The 19,972-nt window shown below is 41.6% G+C and overlaps 1 protein-coding gene across 2 annotated transcripts in view; it reads left to right on the plus strand.

The window, feature by feature from the left end:
* Positions 1-19,972, plus strand: part of LOC140199392 (hyccin 2-like) — a 53,989-nt gene extending 34,017 nt beyond the window's left edge. For both annotated transcript variants that reach the window (XM_072261404.1, XM_072261405.1), the window contains exons 7-11: positions 6,385-6,480; positions 8,245-8,361; positions 9,280-9,367; positions 9,980-10,139; positions 16,638-19,972. In XM_072261404.1, coding sequence (XP_072117505.1) covers positions 6,385-6,480; positions 8,245-8,361; positions 9,280-9,367; positions 9,980-10,139; positions 16,638-17,158 — 982 coding nt within the window. In that variant the 3' untranslated portion in view covers positions 17,159-19,972. The remainder of the gene's footprint in view (positions 1-6,384; positions 6,481-8,244; positions 8,362-9,279; positions 9,368-9,979; positions 10,140-16,637) is intronic.

Below are 19,972 nucleotides of genomic sequence, written 5' to 3' on the forward strand. Positions count from 1 at the left end.
GGGGTCCTGTTCCAGGGGTAAGTAACACCACCTCTTGCCACCATTCAGAGCCCCAAACAGGCCTTCCAGGTGAGGCAACACTTCATTTGTGAGTCTGTTGGGGTCATCTATTGCATCTGGTGCTCCCGGTGCGCCCTCCTCTACGTCAGTGAAACCTGACGTAGATTGGGGGACCGCTTCGTCGAACACCTCCGCTCTGTCCGCTACAACAGACAGGATCTCCCGGTAGCCACCCACTTCAACTCTGCTTCCCATTCCCATTCAGCTATGTCCATACATGGCCTCCTCTACTGCCACGATGAGGCTAAACTCAGGTTGGAGGAGCAACACCTCATATACTGTCTAGGTAGTCTCCAGCCCCTTGGTACGAACATAGAATTCTCCAACTTCCGGTAATTCCCTCCCCCTCCCGTCCTCTATCCCTATTTCACTCTGCCCCCTCCCCCAGCTGCCTATCACCTCCCTCATGGTTCAGCCTCCTTCTACTACCCATTGTTTTCCTGCCTATCACCTCCCTGCTTCCCCTCCCCCACCCCTTTGTCTTTCAAATTACTGATTTTTCAACTGAACCTACCAGCCTTCTCCTTCCAACTGTATCCCACCTTCTTTATAGGGCCTCTGCCCCTTCCCTGTTCAGTCCTGATGAAGGGTTCCAGCCTGAAACGTCGACTCATCTTTTCAACGGATGCTGCCCGACCTGCTGAGTTCCTCCAGCGTGTTGTGAGTGTTGCTTTGATCCCAGCATCTGCAGATTATTTTGTGTTTTATCAATTTTCAGTGAGTCACCCACTGATTCTGATTTATAGTGATTTATAGTACTCAGAATAGTACACTTATTCTGAGGTCACGTGATGTGCCATTGATTGGGCGCTTCCCTGAATAACTCCTACAAAAACTTCTTTACAACCTGTTTATAACCTCAATAAAAGCAATGGTTAAAAGGCAAAATCGTAGAAATCCTACTGGCGCTATTGCTGCCGGCCCTGCCCTCCCGGGAGCGTCTGGAGTTGAGGGACGTGGGAGCAATGGTGGTGAGGCCTGCTCGTCGGGTAGTTCCTCTGAGCCTGCAGAAGGTCTAAGGATGGTAGCAGCGCAGCGTGGCGCGGTGGCGGCTTGGGTGGTGGCCTCGCAGCTGCGATTCATTAGTTAGCCAATACAGTCTGGACTTTAACCGTTAGGATGGACAAATTCGAGAGTCATTTAGCCCTTATAATGCAAGAATCTAAGGAAATGAAGCAGACTTTGGAATCTTTAAATTTGCGAACTCAGGATTTAGAAAATAATACGAAGGATGTTAATAGATTACAAAGCCTGGAAAAAAAAAGATTCCTGGAGGACTGAGGAAGTAAAAATAATGGATAAACTGGACTCCCTTGAAAACTATAGCAGAAAAAATAATATCAAAATAATGGGTTTAAAAGAGGGATTGGAAGGAAGAGATGCAGTAACTTTCTTTCAAGAATGGATCCCCAAGTTCTGGGGAAAAAGGCATTTTGACAAGGAATTAATTATAGAAAGAGCCCACAGGACTTTAATCCCCGACCACCTCCAGAGCAAAGGCCGCGCTCTATACTTGCACACTTTTTGAAGTATCAAGATAAACAAAAAGTATTACGAGCTGCAGCAATAGGGGCCAGAGAGAGAAATGGCCTACTAGAGTTTGAAGGGGGAAAGATCTGGAAAGAAGAATATATTAGTTTGGCCTTGTTAAGAAAAAGGAAATACTTTGACTTAACAAGGAGGTTATTAAAGAATAAAGGTCTTCACTATTCTTTATTATATCCAGCAAAGCTGAAAATTATTCTGTCAGATGGAGGGAGGAAAGTTTTTACTAACCCCCAGGAGGCGATAAACTTTATTCAAAAAGTTTCTGAGACATCATGATTCAGAATGTTCTTCTGGAACAAGAGGCCTAGAAAGATGTATATTGGACAAAATATATGAAGAAAAATATTTGATTTTCTTTATTAATATAGATTAATTTTAACATTATAATCTTGAACTTTGAATCTATATGATTATGGATGAAGACTATTATGATTTAAAATATTGATTATGGATGGTCTTTTAGAATTATACTAAGGAACTATATAGTTCATCTAATTTTGTTATAACTAGTATGAGTAGTTTTATATAGATGTCATCTTTTGATATGTTTAATTTTTGGTATGCTGGATATGTATTAAGTTAGAATATTTAGGGTTATATTTAGTAAGTTTCTTTGAATTCTATTTATTTGGATATATTGCTATATTAATGATATTTACTTTCAATATTATAGATTATGTTAGATATTTAGTAATAGTGGGTATGGAATATAATTTTTACAGATGTTTAAGGAGTTATTGGGGGAGTGGATAATTTTTTTGTCTCTTTTTTTAAAAAAAAATTAATTATGTTATACATTAAAGTATGTCCATCTTTAGTGTGATGTTTATCGAACCCCACAGTAAGAGGGGTTAAGGCGCCGTGAACTTGGAGCGCCAGTTGGGAGGGTTTTTCCTCCCTTTTTTCTTTTTTTTCTTTTATTTTCTTTCCTCTTTGGTTTCGTTTCTATTTTCTATACTCTGTTGAGAATGGCATCAAATATCTCAGTCACTCAAAGAAGTGGGATTAATATATACTCTTTGTGGGCAGGATTTATCAACCAATAAAGTCTGATAACTATGAATCGAGCAATTAAATTTTTAAATCTTAATGTTAATGGGATAAATGGACTGATAAAAAAGGAAAAAGGTTCTGGCATATCTTTATAAAAAAAAAAAAAAATCATATTGATTTTACCTTTCTTCAAGAAACTCGTCTTACAGTGACAGAACATAAATTAAAGAGAGGATGGGTTGGTCAAGTAATAGCATCCTCCTTTAATTCTAAAGCCAGAGGAGTGGCAGTATTGATAGGGAAGAATTTTCCAGTGAAGGTGGAGGGTACTATCATAGATCCGGCCGGAAGATTTGTTATGGTCAATTGTCAAATATACAAACCCTATTTCCAGAAAAGTTGGGATATTTTCCAAAATGCAATAAAAACAAAAATCTGTGATATGTTAATTCACGTAAACCTTTATTTAACTGACAAAAGTACAAAGAAAAGATTTTCAATAGATTTACTGACCAACTTAATTGTATTTTGTAAACACACACAAATTTAGAATTTGATGGCTGCAACACACTCAACAAAAGTTGGGACGGAGGCATGTTTACCATTGTGTTACATCACCTTTCCTTTTTAATAACACTTTTTAATCGTTTTGGAACTGAGGATACTAATTGTAGTAGATTTGCAATTGGAAATTTTGTCCATTCTTGCTTGATATAAGACTTCAGCTGCTCAACAGTCCGTGGTCTCCGTTGTCTGATTCTCCTCTTCATGATGCGCCATACATTTTCAATAGGAGATAGATCTGCACTGGCAGCAGGCCAGTCAAGCACACACACTCTGTGTCTACAAAGCCACACTGTTGCAGCCCGTGCAGAATGTGGTCTGGCATTGTCCTGCTGAAATAAGCATGGACGTCCCGGGAAGAGACGACCTTGATGGCAACATATGTCTCGCTAAAATCCTAATATACACCTCAGAGTCAATGGTACCTTCACATACATGCAACTCATGCACCTCCATACCATCACAGATGCTGGCTTTTGCACCTTTCACTGATAACAATCTGGATGGTGGTTTTCATCTTTGGCACAGAGAACTCAACGCCCGTTTTTTCCAAAAACTAGCTGAAATGTGGACTCATCTGACCACAGCACACGGTTCCATAGTCTTTTGGTCCATCTGAGATGAGCTCGGGCCCAGAGAACTCACTGGCGTTTCTGCATAGATTTGATGTATGGCTTCCTTCTTGTGTAATACAGTTTCAAGTTGCATTTCTGGATGCAGCGATGGACTGTGTTGAGTGACAATGGTTTTCCGAAGTACTCCCAAGCCTAGGTGGCTATAATTGTCACAGTAGCATGATGGTTTCTTAGGCAGTGCTGCCTGAGGGCTCGAAGATCACACGCATTTAGCAGTGGTTTCCGACCTTGCCCTTTATGCACTGAGATGTCTCTGAATTCTCTGAATCTTTTCACAATATTATGTACTGTAGATGTTGAAAGACCTAAATTCTCTGCAATCTTGCGTTGAGAAATGTTCCTTTTGAACTGACTAACAATTCTCTCACGAATTTTGGCACAAAGGGGTGAGCCACAACCCATCCTTGCTTGCAAAGACTGAGCCTTTGATGGACGCTACTTTTATACCCAGTCATGATACCTCACCTGCTACCAATTAGCCTGCTTAATGTGGAGTCTTCCAAAACTGTGTTACTTGAATATTCTGTGCACTTTTCAATCTTATTTTAACTCTGTCCCAACTTTTGAGTGTATTGCAGCCATCAAATTCTAAATTTGTGTGTATTTACAAAATACAATTAAGTTGGTCAGTAAAACTATTGAAAATCTTTTCTTATCCGTGTGAGTGGAACAAGAGCTACACGTGCCCTTGCACTTCCTCCCTTACCACCATTCAGGGCCCCAAACAGTCCTTCCAGGTGAGGCGACACTTCACCTGTGAGTCGGCTGGGATAATGTACTGCATCCAGTGCTCCCGATGTGGCCTTTTATATATTGCCGAGACCCGACGCAGACTGGGAGACCGCTATGCTGAACACCTACGCTCTGTCTGCCAGAGAAAGCAGGATCTCCCAGTGGCCACACATTTTAATTCCACATCCCATTCCCATTCTGACATGTCTATCCACGGCCTCCTCTACTGTAAAGATGAAGCCACATTCAGGTTGGAGGAACAACACATATTCCGTCTGGGGAGCCTCCAACCTGTTGGCAAGAATATCAACTTCTCTAACTTCCGCTAATGCCCTACCTCCCCGTCGTACCCCATCTGTTACTTATTTTTATACACACATTCTTTCTCTCACTCTCCTTTTTCTCCCAATGTCCCTCTGAATATACTCCTTGCCCATCCTCTGGGTCTCCCCCCCGCCCCCCCCCCCCATCTTTCTTCCCGGACCTCCTGTCCCATGATCCTCTCGTATCCCTTTTGCTTATCACCTGTCCCCCCCTCCCCCCTCCCCCCTCCGCCCATCTCTTACTCTTCCTGACGAAGGGTCTCGGCCTGAAACGTCGACTGCACCTCTTCCTAGAGATGCTGCCTGGTCTGCTGCGTTCACCAGCAACTTTGTGTGTTGCTTGAAAATCTTTTCTTTGTACTTTTGTCAGTTAAATAAAGGTTCACATGAATTAACATATCGCAGATTTTTGTTTTTATTGCATTTTGCAAAATATCCCAACTTTTCTGGAAATGGAGTTTGTATTTCGAATCCTGGACACTTTTGAATTTATATGCCCCCAATTATGACGATGAGAAATTTATCCAGAATATTTTTTTGAAAGTTGTTCAAGGATGTGAAAGTATCTTAATTGGAGGGCATTTCAGTTTTTGTCTGAATCCAATTTTAGAGATCAGTTTATATATATATATATATTTAAAAAAAAAAAAAAATTCAGGAAGGTCAGGGCAGCAAAAACCACCCTGGTCTTCATGAAGGACTTGAGTATAATAGATGCTTGGAGATGGCGGCATCCAAGGGAAAGAGATGACTCTTTCTATTAAGACAATATGATTTCTACTCTAGAATTGACTTATTTCTAATATCAGCTGAATTAGGAAGTAGGATCATTCAAACAGAATATGCCACTAGACCTCTATTGGCCATTCACCTTTAATTTTATCAATTGACATTCCTGATAAACAAAAAACATCATATAGATAGTGTTTTAATCTTTTGCTGTTGAAAAGACCAGAGTTTTGCAGTTTTATTAGAGCTCAAATAGAATTGTTCTGTGAGACGAACTTGCCCTCTACTGCCAATAATTTCTTATTATGGGACAGATTAAAAGCATACTTAAGAGGACAGGTAATTGGATATGTTAAGGGAATAAAAAATAAATATGTAACCAAATTAAATGAATTGGCGAAAGAAATAACACAATTAGAAAAAGATTGTCAGAATTTACCAACAGGAAAATTATAAAAAATTAATAAATAAAAATTAGAGTATAACACAAAACAAACCTATAGAATAGAAAAAAATGATACTAAAATCAAAACAACAATATTATGAATTAGGAGAGAGAACCCATAAAGTACTATCTTGGCAATTGAGGGTGGAAGAAACCTCCAGAACAATAAATGCGATTCAAACAGGGGAGTGTAAGATTTCATATAAGCCAAAAGAAATAAATGATACTTTTAAGCAGTTCTATTCAGCTCAAGAACATTCTCACCTTGTATATGGCAGCATTTTTGTATCTGTAGCCTGAGGTAGATTGTACTGAAATATGCATGTTTCATGATACATATGTGTGTGTTTTCCAGGTTTGAAGTGCTAAGTTTCCTTATGTTGTGCTATAATTCTGCAGTGGTCTGCATGCCTAAATCTTCCTACCGCTCCCTCTGCAGTGTGTGCTCAAGGTAAGCATTGCCACAACTGTCTAACTTCTAGTTTGTTCCACAAGAATTATTTTTTAAAATTCCTCTTAAGTTGTCATTATTTGAGAGACTGCTGTGTAACAATGATGGTGGGGGGTGGGGGAGGGAGCCAGGATGGGATGCACTATGAGCTGTGCACAATTGAGGTGCTGGGTAGGTAGAGGCTTTGGACTCGGTGAGATATGGACGTGTGCACTGTGGGAATGTTGGCATGTGATAGCTGGAAGATGTATCTCAATGCATTCACAAGTGTAACTTTGTGCATTGGACAAAAACGAAAAATGCAGATGCAGGAACTGAGTAAGTGGACCAGTTTATTTTTAACCTTAAGTATTATTGTGGAAAAGAATCCAGAGACAAATCACAGCTGTGACTGTAGGTTGTGGAGTTGTGTCCAAATGTGTGGTTATTGTTTTGAACTTCCTGTCTCTATAAACAGAAGTTACAGAAAGTGCCTCTGATCTCTTAGTTGGCTGTTTGGTGTTTGAAGGGAAAATAGTTTACACATAATTAAATCCAAAGCTTTGGGTGTTCCAAAATGCTTTCAAGCCAAATGAAGTTGAATGAGATGTTGGTGAGGCCTAATTTGGAGTGTTGTGTGCATTTTTGGTCACCTACCTACAGGAAAGATGTAAACAAGATTGAAAGAATACAGAGAAAATTTACAAGGATATTGCCAGGTCTGGAGGACCTGAGGTATAAGGAAAGATGAACAGGTTAGGACTGTATTCCTTTGAATGTAGAAGATTGAGAGGAGATTTGATTATAGGTATACGTAATTGAGAGGCGTAGATAGGGTTAATAGAAGCAGGCTTTTTCCACGGAGGTTGGGTGGGACTACAACATGGGTTAACGGTGAAAAGTTTAAGGGGAACATAGGAGAAACTTCAGTCAGAGGGTTGTGAGTGTGGAATGAGCTGCCAACACAAGTGATGCACGTGAGCTCGATAACAGTGTTTAAGATAAGTTTAGATAGGTACATGGATAACGCGTATAGAGGGCAATGGTCCTGGTGCAAGCTGATGTGAGTAGGCAGCTTAAATGGCTTTGACATGGACTAGATGGGCCAAAGGGCTTGTTTCTATGATGTATTTTTCTATCACTCTATAAATACTTGCTGCTATTGTAATTTCAGAAATGCAGCAGCTAATTTGTATATAGCAAGCTCTCAAGAACATCAGACTAGTTCTATTATGATATAAATAATAGCTTGGATCTTGTGGATAATTGCATGCTGTTCACAATTTGTCTCCCCCAAAGATAACATGGACTCCAGTTGAATGTCTCGTAAGTCTATACCTCCCAAATTCAGACATGTGATAGCCACTAAGTCACAGCTGCCTAGCTCTGGGCCCTTTTTTTTTTTTCCTTTTTGATCAGATTAAAATGATTCAGAGTGGTTGGTTCTCTCCAAGTGATATGTGGGAGGAAATGTCAGGTGGAATGATTAAGAAAACAGTTGAAAGCTATATTTGAAAGGGTCCATGAGACAAGGCACAGAAGGGGAAAAGATCATTGAGAGATGGCACAGAGTGAAAGATGGATGATGTAAGAGAAGTGGAAATCAATGTGGGTTGAGTAGAACAAGGACGTGCTGTATAAATTGTACAGAAAGTGGCACTGAAATGAATAATCAACTGTGATTTTTGGGTCAAATAGCTTATTCCTGTTCCTATTAAATTAACACAAATTGGGAAATCTGAATCGGGTGCTGTTTACTAATGCCTGGCTGGTCTCAACCAACAGGTTATGCATTTGTGGGTTTCCACGACAACGGCAGAAGATGTGGAATGAGACTTGTGGTCGGGTAATGCTGGACCCAGAGTTCATGGTGCAGATGTTGACAGCTGTTTATCATACCATGTAAGGAAATAAGGATAGAATCAGTCCTGTCATGAACTATCTGCTTACTTTCCTCTGTTATTGCCATCGCAATATGTTTTTACACTCTTCTTTCCTCTGGCATTGTGGATGTTTGAAACAATTTTCCACCTTCCTACCTCTGATATAATTAAAGTCACTTCATAAATACATTCTCTCAATGTCCATTTAAATTCAAAAAAAAAAACACTCCACCACCATTCACCTGTGGCCCCAACCCCTCCAACATCCCTTCATGTTGTAAATTGTGGAGCTATAATTGCCTCCAAGCTATTTCCTCTGGAGTGCCCCGAGAATCTATTTTGAACCTTCTGTTTGTTAAATGCATGCTGTTTGTTCAAAGGTTCATTTTTTTGTCCAAGTATGTATGCATGTACAGTATAACTCTGATATTCATCTTCTCCAGATAACCATGAAATACGGGGGGAGGGGAACATTGGAGTTCTTGTAAGAAAAGTCATCAACCACCCTCCCTGCATGGGGGAGAAAAGAAACAAAATTTGCAAACTCCAAGACCCCAACCCTCTCCCTGACAAAAAAAAAAGAACAGTAACAATAGCATCAAATCTCCAACCCCCTCTCTCACACAAAACCCATCACCCACACAGGAAAAACACTGACAAGAACATCAGACCCCAAATCCCTGACCCCTTCCTTGTACAAAAAGTAACGTTTTATCCACCCACCAATTGGTGACAGCATACATATAAAAAAATTTTGTATCCACCTGCATTCTGGTAACCTCTAGCATAGACTTGTAATGTATTTTAACTTGGTGATTTCCAAATTCCTGGGCTTGTATGCATTTGATGACATAGGATGGGGAAATGGAATCTAAGGAGGAATTTGAGCTGAGCCACTAGATGTGTTCTTGAGCGTTTCCTCTGTTATTTTCCACAGATACAACGGAGAATGGGAGATGGGCCAGGAAGCACTGGAGGACCTCTTGTACAGGGCGCAGTTAGAACTGTACTCTCAACCGCTGTTGGTAAACTATTTCCTTCCACTGTTGTCTATGTCTGTGTCTAACAAAGTGACCCCTTCATCCCAACAAGTGGCTCAGTACTGTCTGATGCTCTGGTCCAGTCTATCTTAAACTGTTCATGGACATTAATGCAATGCTATAATTAATTGCTCTTCTCAATACCTTGCAGTTAAGAGTCGTGTGTGTCTATGGGTCTGGGGTCATGAATAGACTAGGCCAGGAACGCTGATGGATTTCCTTCCTCAAAGAATATTAGTGAATCAGAAAAGTTTAGCAAACTAGAATTTAACTTGCCATGATTGAGATTAGCTTTTATGTTCCCCGTTTCTGTACAAGTACTTGAACTTAAATTTTCCTACTGTCTTGGTGGGATTCAAACTATTGCCTATAGATTAGTAATGCTGAACTCTGTCAGTTTAGTAACTTAGCCAAAACTTAGTGGGCAGGACAACTACACAATGCTCTGCAGGCTTGTCTGTCACATGAATGCCAACACCAATTTAAAGGGGAAATATAAACAAGCAATTTTCTATAAAGAATATTTTGGTACAATGTTTATCAAATGTAATTCCTGTTGAGTTACCATCTTTGTTCTTGTGGATTTCTTTCCTGCAGGTAGCTAATGCAATGAAGAGCTCATTGCCTTTTGACGCTCCTGACATTTCTAAAGTGGGTCGGAAGTGCCTGCAGGTAGAGGTTACACCAACAGTACCCAGGATATCCCGCACTGCCATCACCACTGCGTCCATACGAAGGCATCGCTGGAAGAGAGAAAGTAAGCAACTGGGAACTTTTTTTTTGTTGTTGGAAAGAATTAATTTCCACCAACTAGTATTTGTTCTATGCAGACTTTTCATATAAGGTTTTTCTCCTCTCAATACCCTAAATTCCAAATTTTAAAGTTTTAAAAACTTTAGGTGTTCCAGGTAATAAGTGGCATAAACAGAGTGGATAGCCAGCGGCTTTTTCCAGGGACAGAAATAGCTAATACAAGGGGACGTACAGTAATGATAAGGTGAATGGAGGAAAGTCCAGGGACTGGATGTCAGGGGTAAGTGGTAGGTGTGTGGAACACACTGCCAGGGGTGGTGGTGGTGGTAGAGGCAGATACATTAGGAACATTTAAGAAACCCATAGGCACATGGGTGTTTGGGGGGTGGGGGGGAGGAGGAAGGGCTTTGCAAAAGGAAAGGGCTAGATTTATCTTGAGTGGGTTTAAAGATTGGCACGGTGTTGTGGGTCAAAGGGCCTGTACTGTATCATTCTGTTTTTAAAAGCTCCCATGGCCCTATTTCCATGGGGTTTGTGATGTTTGCCTGTGCACCCCCACCCCCCCACTGACCCACTAAGGTGGAGTCAATGTCAGTGGGATGCCTGGGTGGTTGGCTACACATGGCTTACTTCCCCAACCAACCATGCTGATACAACTCCAGAACCCAAGTTTGATCCCAGCCTCTGGTTCTGATAGTGTGAAGTCATTTTCCCTGTGGGTGCCTGGGCTTGTCCTGGGTTTTCCTGTTGCATCCCTCATCCCAGAGATGTGCAGGTTGATGAGTTAATTGGCTGCTGTACATTGCACTTGGTGTGCAGGTGAATTGAAGGGAACCTGGGAGATTACAAAGGGACTGATTGATTTGTTTACCAAAGGGATGTATATGTACTGTACGGACTCTATACCCTGCCTTTCTCCCTTCAGATAAGGGTCACCCTTAGGCAAACACTTTGCTTTGAGGAAGCAACACTTGGGATGAGACTGACCCAAGTTTTTGATGTTTTGTCAACATTATGTATGGTCTGTTGTTTCTTCTATGTACTGTACTACCTTTCTGTGTACTGTACCATCTTCATGCTGTTCTTTCCCTGTGGCCTGTAGCAGTTCCTGCTGGATGGGGAAGATGCTAAATGTTTTGTGTTGAATCCCAGATTGTATTGACCTCACACTTGATGCTGAGTCAAGCGACCCCACTTCCCTAATCTGTGACTCGTCTGAATTGGCCGGAGAGCGTGAGAGGAATGGGGAGGGGATGCCAGTATCCCCCAGACACAATCAGCAGGAACCAGCATCTGTGGCAACGGCAGAGGGTAGGCCAGAAATGAGGAGGCAGAGATCAGTGAGGCTGCTGGAAGACAGCCATGGCTCTTTACCCCAAGCAGGGCATCTTTATCCCAGTGCCTGTATCCACTCTCCCAGCGTGCATTAGTGCCTTCCCCCTAGTCTAGCAGCAAGTCAGGTAGTATCATTCTTGTACTGTGCTGTGCTAGGCCAGATCCATGGCTACAAGCATGGCAAAGGATGAGTTATGATGGGCTGAGTGTTTGGCTTTGAAGGCTCTCTGATCAGGGCTGTGCCTTCTGACTGTTGCTTGCATGTTCCTTGCATCTCCCCCCCGCCCCCCCATGCCAGCTTGATTGTACTAATCCTACCCGCCGCCCGCACGATGCACAGTTCGAGTAACATCAGATACTATGGTTCCACATCCAGGGTTTTGTGAGACCAGACAAATATTGCTTAAAAAAAATACAATTGGTGTTTCTCAATCTGTCTTTGTGTAGAAAGTTCTGTTTCGAGCAGTGACTGAGTATTGGTTGGATACAGAAAACCAGAGTGAGTAAACTTGGGGGCACCAAGGCCTCGAGTTTTACTCCTGTGATGAGTTAATTCTGGACATACCCGTGTATTTTACCCTATTTACCCTTTTGTGCATTGTCAAGAATTGAAATAAGTGTATCTTGTAGAAAATGGAGACAAATGGCTCGAGGGGGCATTGGGAGGTGGTGTATAGAAAAGGTGGGAAATATTGGAGTTGGGTGCTGAGGTGATGTTCAGACCCCTTTCTAACAGTGCATGGATGGGGCAGGTCAGTGCTCAGACTGCTGCGACCCTGGCTCTACAATGAAATCTGGTTGATTCTTTCTCAAAATGTCTTTGGTTTAAAAGTATCTTTTTTTTTCTACTTAACACCACAAATCACTTTTTTTTAAAAATAAAGGAGCAAAGTTGATGGTAAGTTTAAAAGCTCATTTAACTGTGTATATCTCAATTATGGTTGATGCAGTGAAGTTCGATGATCTTTGTGGGTGTTTTCAATGCATGTGGAGGCTCAAGTCTCTACTTCATGGCTTTGAAAGCTTTGCTGCATGTCTGTGCTTCTCTCATTGTGCTATGTGCTTCATTTAGACCATTTGCCTGCTTGGCTGCCATGGCAGTTATGTAGCTGGTCAAGGACAGAATGCTGGATTACTTTAGCTTGTCTCTGTCTTCCAATGTTTGTGTCAAAGTGTGTATTTGATTAAATGTTCGTGTAGTTTTGAAAAATCATTATCTGTAGACCCCACAGAGTCAATTTTAAGTCCTTCGTCGAGTTGAGTATATGTATACCCCATTGTTGGCCTGTATTTGGGGGAATTGTTCTGTTTTTATCTTTGGATGCTATGAAAAGGAGTAGATGTTTAATACAAGCAAAATATTTAGGGAAGTTCCCCCTCAACTCTAAAATGACTACTTATGTACATTGTATTACAAAATCATTTTAAGACGGACATAGAATTATGATTATTTTGAGGGTTGTGTTGGAGGTGGATCTTGGGGAAAAGTTCATTGAGGTGTAGCCAGCGTGCGTTGAGGAGTGAAGAATAGACTGCCTTACACTGGAATGCCTCCGATAAAATTGATAGTTATTTATCTGAGAGCTTTTAATGAAATTCCCTGTTAGATGCTTATGATTGACCATAAAGTTATTTGAATCACAGAACAGAACTGCATTTCTACAACAGTTTCATAACCAGCTTTCTTTGTCCAAAACCTTTCTGTAGCTAATTGTATACAGTGGTGCTAGAAAGTTGTGAACCCTGTTGAAATTTCTCTATTTCTGCATAAAAGAGCTAAAATGTGATCAGATCTTCATGTAAGTTCTAAATCTAGATATAGAACCCAATTAAATAACACAAATTATCTTGTTCATCTACGGGGGTGAAAAAGTACAGTCGATGTTTCGGGCTAAGGGCCTTGGCCCAAAACATTGACTCTACTTTTTGTCCATTGATGCTGCCTAGTCTGTTGAGTTCCTCAGATTTCCAGCATCTGCAGACTTCATCTTGTTTATACTTGTTCATTTATTTATTGAGAAAAATGATCCAATATTGTATGTATTTGTTGGAAAAAGTATGTGGACTTTTGCTTTCAGTAACTGGTGTGACCCCCTTGTACAGCAATAACTTCAACCAAATGTTTCCAGTAACTGTTGACCAGTCCTGCACATCAGCTTGGAGGAATTTTAGGCCATTCCTCCATACAGAACTGCTCCAACTCTGGGATATTAGTGGATTTCCTTGCATGAATTGCTTGATTCGGGTCCTTCCACAACACTTCTGTAGGATTAGGGGCAGGACTTTGATTCGGCTGTTCCAAAACACGAATTTTCTTCTTTTTTTCCTTTTAAAATCATTATGTTGTTGATTTATTTTGTCTTTCGGATTATTGTCTTGTTGCATTATCCATCATCTGTTAAGCTTCAGATGACAGACTGCTATCTTGACATTCTCCCATAAAATGTCTTGATACAATTTTGAATTCATTGTTCCTTCAATAATTGCAAGCTGTCCAGACCCTGAGGCAGCAAAGCAGCCCCAAACCATGATGCTCCTTCCACCGTGCTTCACAGTTGGGATGAGGTTTAGGTGTTGGTCTGCAGCCCCCTTTTTCTTTGAAATGTAGCAATGTGCATCTCTGCCAAAAAGTTCAACCTTTGTCTCATTTGTTCACAGAACATTGTCCCAGAAGTGTTGTGGAACATCCAGGTGGTCTTTTGTAAACTTGACATGTGCAGCAATGTTTTTCTTTTTTTGGAGAGCAGTGGTTTCCTTCATGGTGTTCTTCCATAAAAATCATTCTTGTTTAGTGTTTTTCTTATAGTGGACACATGAACAGAGACTTTAGCAAGTTCTAGAGGTTTCTGCAGATGGGTTCTTTCTCACCTCCTTCAGCATTGCACGTTGTGCTCTTCGTGTGATCTTTGCAAGATGCCCACTCCTAGGGAGAGTAGCTCGGTAGCACTGAATTTCCTTCATTAGTAGACAGTTCCTCTTATTGTGGACTGATGAACACTGAGGTCTTCAGGAATGTTTTTGTAGCCTTTTCCAGCTTCATGCATCTCTACAGTTCTTCTACGGTCCTCTGAATGTTTTGATCGAGGCATGGTGCACATAAACAGATCTTTCTTGAGAAAAGCAGGCTCTGTCAGTAACCTGACTATGTGCCTTTTCTATAGGGCAAGCACATTTCCAATCTCAACTAGTTGATTGGAACATCTGATTCTAAATAGCTTTCGTAGGAGGCATTGGCCCAGAGGTTCACATACTTTTTCCAACAAATACATATGATATAGGATCATTTTCCCAATAAATAAATGAACAAGTATTGTTTTTTTGTTATAGTTTTAGGATTTACGTGAAGATCTGATCACATTTTAGGTCATTTATGCAGAAATAGAGAAAATTCTATGGGGTAAAAACTTTCCAGCATCACTGTACTAAGTATAGACACTGTTGTCATACAGGAATTTCAACATTCATTTTGTGCACAGAAAGCTCAGCAATAAAAATCTGGTGAAAACTAGAGCTCCTGATGTGGCCGCCTTTATATTGTGAGACCCGATGTAAATTGGGGGATCTTTTGTGGTACACCTCTGCTCCATTTGCCAAAATTGGTATTTCCCAGTGGCCAACCATTTTAATTCCTATCCCCATTTCCGTTTTCACATGTCGGTCCATGGCTGCCTCTTCTACTACCATGAGGCCACTCTCAGGGTGGAGGAGCAACATCTTGTATTCCATCTTAAGTAGCCTCCAACCCTGATGGCATGAACATTTGATTTCTCCTGCCGGTACTTTTATTTCATCTCTTTCCCCCCCCCCCCCCCCCCCCATCTCCACTCTGGACTCGTACCCCTTCTCACCTGCCTATCACCTCCCCCTGGTGCCCCTCCTCCTTCCCTTTGCTCCATGGTCCACTCTCCTCTCCAATCAGATTCCTTCTTTAGCCCTTTACCTTTCTAACCATCCTGGCTTCATCTATCACCTTCTAGTTTGCCTTTCCCCTTCCTCCACTTTCTTATTCCTGCGTCTTCCCACTTCCTTTCCAGTCCTGATGAAAGGTCTTGGCCTGAAATATCAACTGTTTATTCATCTCCTGACCTGATGAGCTCCTTCAGCATTTTGTGTGTGTTGCTCTGGATTTCCAGCAGCTGCAGAATCTCTTGTTGGTGATAACTGGTTGATCCTTTTCATCAATCCTTCTTGAAATATTGTCTAGGTGCTTGGGGGTGGGGAGAAGCTTCCCAGGCCCACACCTCAAAGACCGCAGTGGTTCGAGTTGGCAGCTCATCACCACCATCTCGAGGGCCACAGTAATCAAATGTTGGTTTAGTTTATGAAGCCCACAGCTCTTGAAAGAATGAGTAAAAATACAAACAGTGCCACAGATTAATTTTGCCTTGCCTGAAGGGGCAAAGGGAATTTTCATTTAACAACATCTGAAAGATGCCATCTCTGACAATGCAGCACTGCAGGAAATGTCCAGTGGGTAATGGACTCAAATTCCTTAACTGGGACAACACAACCTGCTGACTGAATGGTCAGTGTACATGCAAGGGGAGAACTGTCAGACTGAGGGAGATGCTGAGTGGAGTCTTGCGGGTTTAGTGGTTACTAATATAAGTTAATGAAATAGGATGACCAGTGAGGAAACAGGATGTAGCTGGTGATTTTAAAATGTGGCAGTTAGTTCATGAAATTTGCAGACTGATTTGTACACATTTTGTTTTGTATTTATTTTTTATATCCTGCCTTTGAACTAGGTCTTGTTTTTGGCCCCCACACCCTGCTATACTCATTGATCTGCACTGGAGTTGGGTTCAACGACAATTTACTCTTTTAAAATCCTTTAATTTTCATTCCTCTAACTTTCACCAGTCGTAAAATCATCCAAGTTATTTGCACTCCAGCCACTCCACCACTTTACATGTCCCTGATTTTAAAATTCCACCATTTGGCAATATTTTGAATCCTTGGAATTTCTTCCAGCCTAGTGTTCTCCTCTATACGTGATGCTCCTTTACCTTTTATATATCTGGCTTAATGCACTTTTTATGTGATTCGGTGTCTTTTCTACTACGGTAAAATGGTTTGGAAATGCAAATTGTCCCTGGAAACTGGAGGAAGGAGTGTGTGTATCTGTCTGTCAGACTTGAATGACAAGTTTATTTTTGCTTCACAGATCTGAATGCTGCAAGTGGAGGAGAGGAGCCCATACACGTCACCGACGCGGATGAGGGATTCTCATCGGGGGCATCTAGTAGCAGCCAGCCAAGTGGGTCCAAGAGTAGCGGTCTGAAGAAAGGCCCCAGCAGCTTATTAAACCGGGATAGAGATCAGGCAGAAGGGAGTCGCAAGCTCCTGGCAGCCCGCTCTGCCACTGACACCGTGGAGCTGACTCCCGTGAAGAAACACCTGCTGACTACGAGTGGTCCGCCGGTATCGAAGGCAGGAGCTGTTGGCTTGGTGCGGACGGCCAGCACCTCCTCCACCAGATCCTTCGACCGGGTTAATGGGAGCCAGGCCTTGGATGGGAGCTCCAATCTGGCCGTCAGCAACACCAACAGGTTTTCGACCATCAGCCTCCAGGAAGAGAAGCTGGGCCGAGACAGTGAGGTTAAGGAGCTGCTTTCCCCAGGAGCTCCACTAACCAAGCAGTCCCGATCGCCCAGTTTTAACATGCAGCTCATTTCCCAGGTATAGGCAACCGCAGTCTCTCCCGTCCTTATCTGATCAGTACTGCCTGGAAATTTTATTTTAACTTCATTCTCAGTGGGAGCTGCCCCCTCCTTCCCCCAACTCACTGACCTTTCCTGATTTCTGATCTATTCCACGTAATGATTATTGTGCAGAATAAATAAACTATTTTGTATTGGAAGAGCAATAAAAGGAGTCTGTAGGAAGTGGACTGTGGTGTGCTGTGTGGCTCACACACAGTCTGCTCCCTACCTCGTCTTCGGGTGATGTGCAATCCATTGGTACCAGTCCAGACTGAGTACTGGAACTTCAGACCTTCCACGGCAGGTGATCCTCCGATGTGCCCAGCTCTCTTTCTTTTTGCAGTCTGACACTGACTGTCTCTCTCATAGACTGGTCCATTTTTTCAGAGTGCACTTTGCTGCCTTCAAAAAGGCCCAAACATTCTTTTGCTTTCTCTTAAAGGAAAAATGAACTTTGTCTTGCCACAGGCAGGGACCATTGCCAGAGGAGTAGTTTTATATTGGAGCAGCCCAGTGAATGCATATGGCTACAAAGCATTCTGACTGCAGTTTACTGGGCTGACACCTAACCCACACCACTAAGCTTAGGCTTTAGGAAAAAAATCTTAAGATTTGAAAAGCTGTTTCCTTGCGATGTGTTCGAATCAATATTGAATTCGAATGCTTAACTGTGTACAGTTAAACGACGTTACCACTGAAACCGTAAAGGGTGGCAGTTTCTCATTGTAGTCGTTCCTTTGCCCCTTTCATATGTCTCCTGATGAGCTGATAGTTGTAGAGCATACTTTTTTTTTAAGAATCTGTGCACCGGGGTGGAATTTGGAGCATTAAGCAAAGACTGACCATGGGGCCTACTTAACATTTCTAAAACAGCATTGGAAATGTTACCTTTTATTCCGATTCTCCCTCAATGCTGATATTCATTACACTGGGGCTCAGGTGGCCAGAATGACCAGTCCCTTGGGCATGTCTTCCCAGAATCATTAATCACTGGATCATAATCATTCTCCAGTAGCCATTCATTGTATGATGAGTTCACTTGGTGTGCGACAAGGGAACCTTGGCACTAACCTTTTGGACTCACTTCCTGCACTGGTTACTGATATCTACTCTTAACTTTGCAAGGTTGTGTGCACCCGTACTTGCACACTTAGCAACGCCTCTCTGTTTCTACCTGTACATCTTTGTTATGTACAATGGATGTTTACTGATGAGGAGTTTCTTGTGTGCACAGACATCTGCACTAATGCCAAAGAGTTCTGGAGTGATGTTGAAGAAGCTAGCTCTGTTCAACACAAGCCAGGCTTGAGTCCATGGCAATGACTTGAGTCATCTTTGTGGGTTTGGAGCTGGCTTTTATTTAAAAAGATGGTTAGTCTTTTTTTTTTGTGTGGCAGTCTTGATGCTTTCAGTTACTTGATTAGATCTTGAAAACACCCGTTATAAATATCACTCCTCCATCTTGGACTTATTTTGGGAAAAGCACAGTACATGAAAACGTTTTCTCTTTAATTCAGCTCTGGAGCACACAAGAATAGGGTTTCCTGGGATCAGAGTACTTTCAGACTGGAGTTTGTTTTTTTTGGATGCATCTAGTTTTTTTTTCTAAACAAGAAATCCTAGAAGGGTACACAAAGCTTTGCCTCCGGATTCTGCACTCTATCCTCCTCATAAAGGAATGTTTGGGATCTTTGGCATGTTAAACCTCACTGCCACTCCCAACGAATACACTGCCAGGCCAAGGAGAGTTCTCCCTGAGCATGCGGGATACTTCCAGTTTGGAGACCAGTGTCTGTGCAGGTGTGGTGGAATCTCTGCCTAAAGAGGTCTTTGTTTTAAGCAGGTAAAGTTGGATTTGATTAGGCTGCGGCCTAGCCATTATACTATTGGATCAATTCTGGTATGTTGTTCAGCTATAACTGATATCGAGGTATAAATTAAAATGATATTTGTTTTGCACATTTTGATTTTACATTCCGCCATGCGTGGGTGCATGATGGCCTGGGATTAAGCCACCTTTTTATGTTCCAATTTCCTTTCACAAGTGACCAAGTTAATTAGGCAAGAGATCTTTAAGGCTCAGTTGGTCTTGATGTAGTTACAGGAGTTTCTACAGTACATGTTTGATTGAGCAACACAGGTGTTAAATTTGTTTAATCTTTATGGAAATGGGACAGTGATCCTTTTATAATACCTAGCGATCTCGCCATCTATGGAGCTAATGGACCTGCAGGAAGCAACCCATTATCTGCAAATTTAAACTGCTGTGTTTGTTTGGTCTTCTGTCTTGGTGCTTGTGAACAGATATAAATAAAAGTATTTATTTTGCCCAAAGAATGTTCAGCTGAAGTGAGAGCAAGTCCAGTGACTGGCTCAGCTGGAGGTTCCAAGTAGGAGAAGGAAACTTTCTCATCCCTCCAGCTGTTCTGGTGAGTGGTTAGATTCATATCTACTGAAAAGTGAGTATGTTCAGACTAGAATGTTCCTGAGAGATTCTCAGTAGTCAGGGAGCTGCACTTGGGTTGGGTTAAAGGAGCAAAAGTAGAATCTAGTGGAAATTCGAGTCTCGCTGATTGGATTGGTGCATGTAAATCTGTCATTCTTTGAACAAAAATCTTTTTTTAAATTAAAAAAGAACTATACTGTTTAAGTAAGATGTGAATGTGATATTGTAAATACCTGTCAGATTAAAGATTTTAAATGTGTAAATACAGATGTATAAACATTCAGATCAGTCTGCAATGCAGAGAAATTATCTATCTGTAATCTCATTTCCTGGAATAAATACTGTGCTGTT

Source organism: Mobula birostris, chromosome 6 (genome assembly GCF_030028105.1).
Source record: "Mobula birostris isolate sMobBir1 chromosome 6, sMobBir1.hap1, whole genome shotgun sequence".
NCBI classification, from domain to species: Eukaryota; Metazoa; Chordata; class Chondrichthyes; order Myliobatiformes; family Myliobatidae; genus Mobula; species Mobula birostris.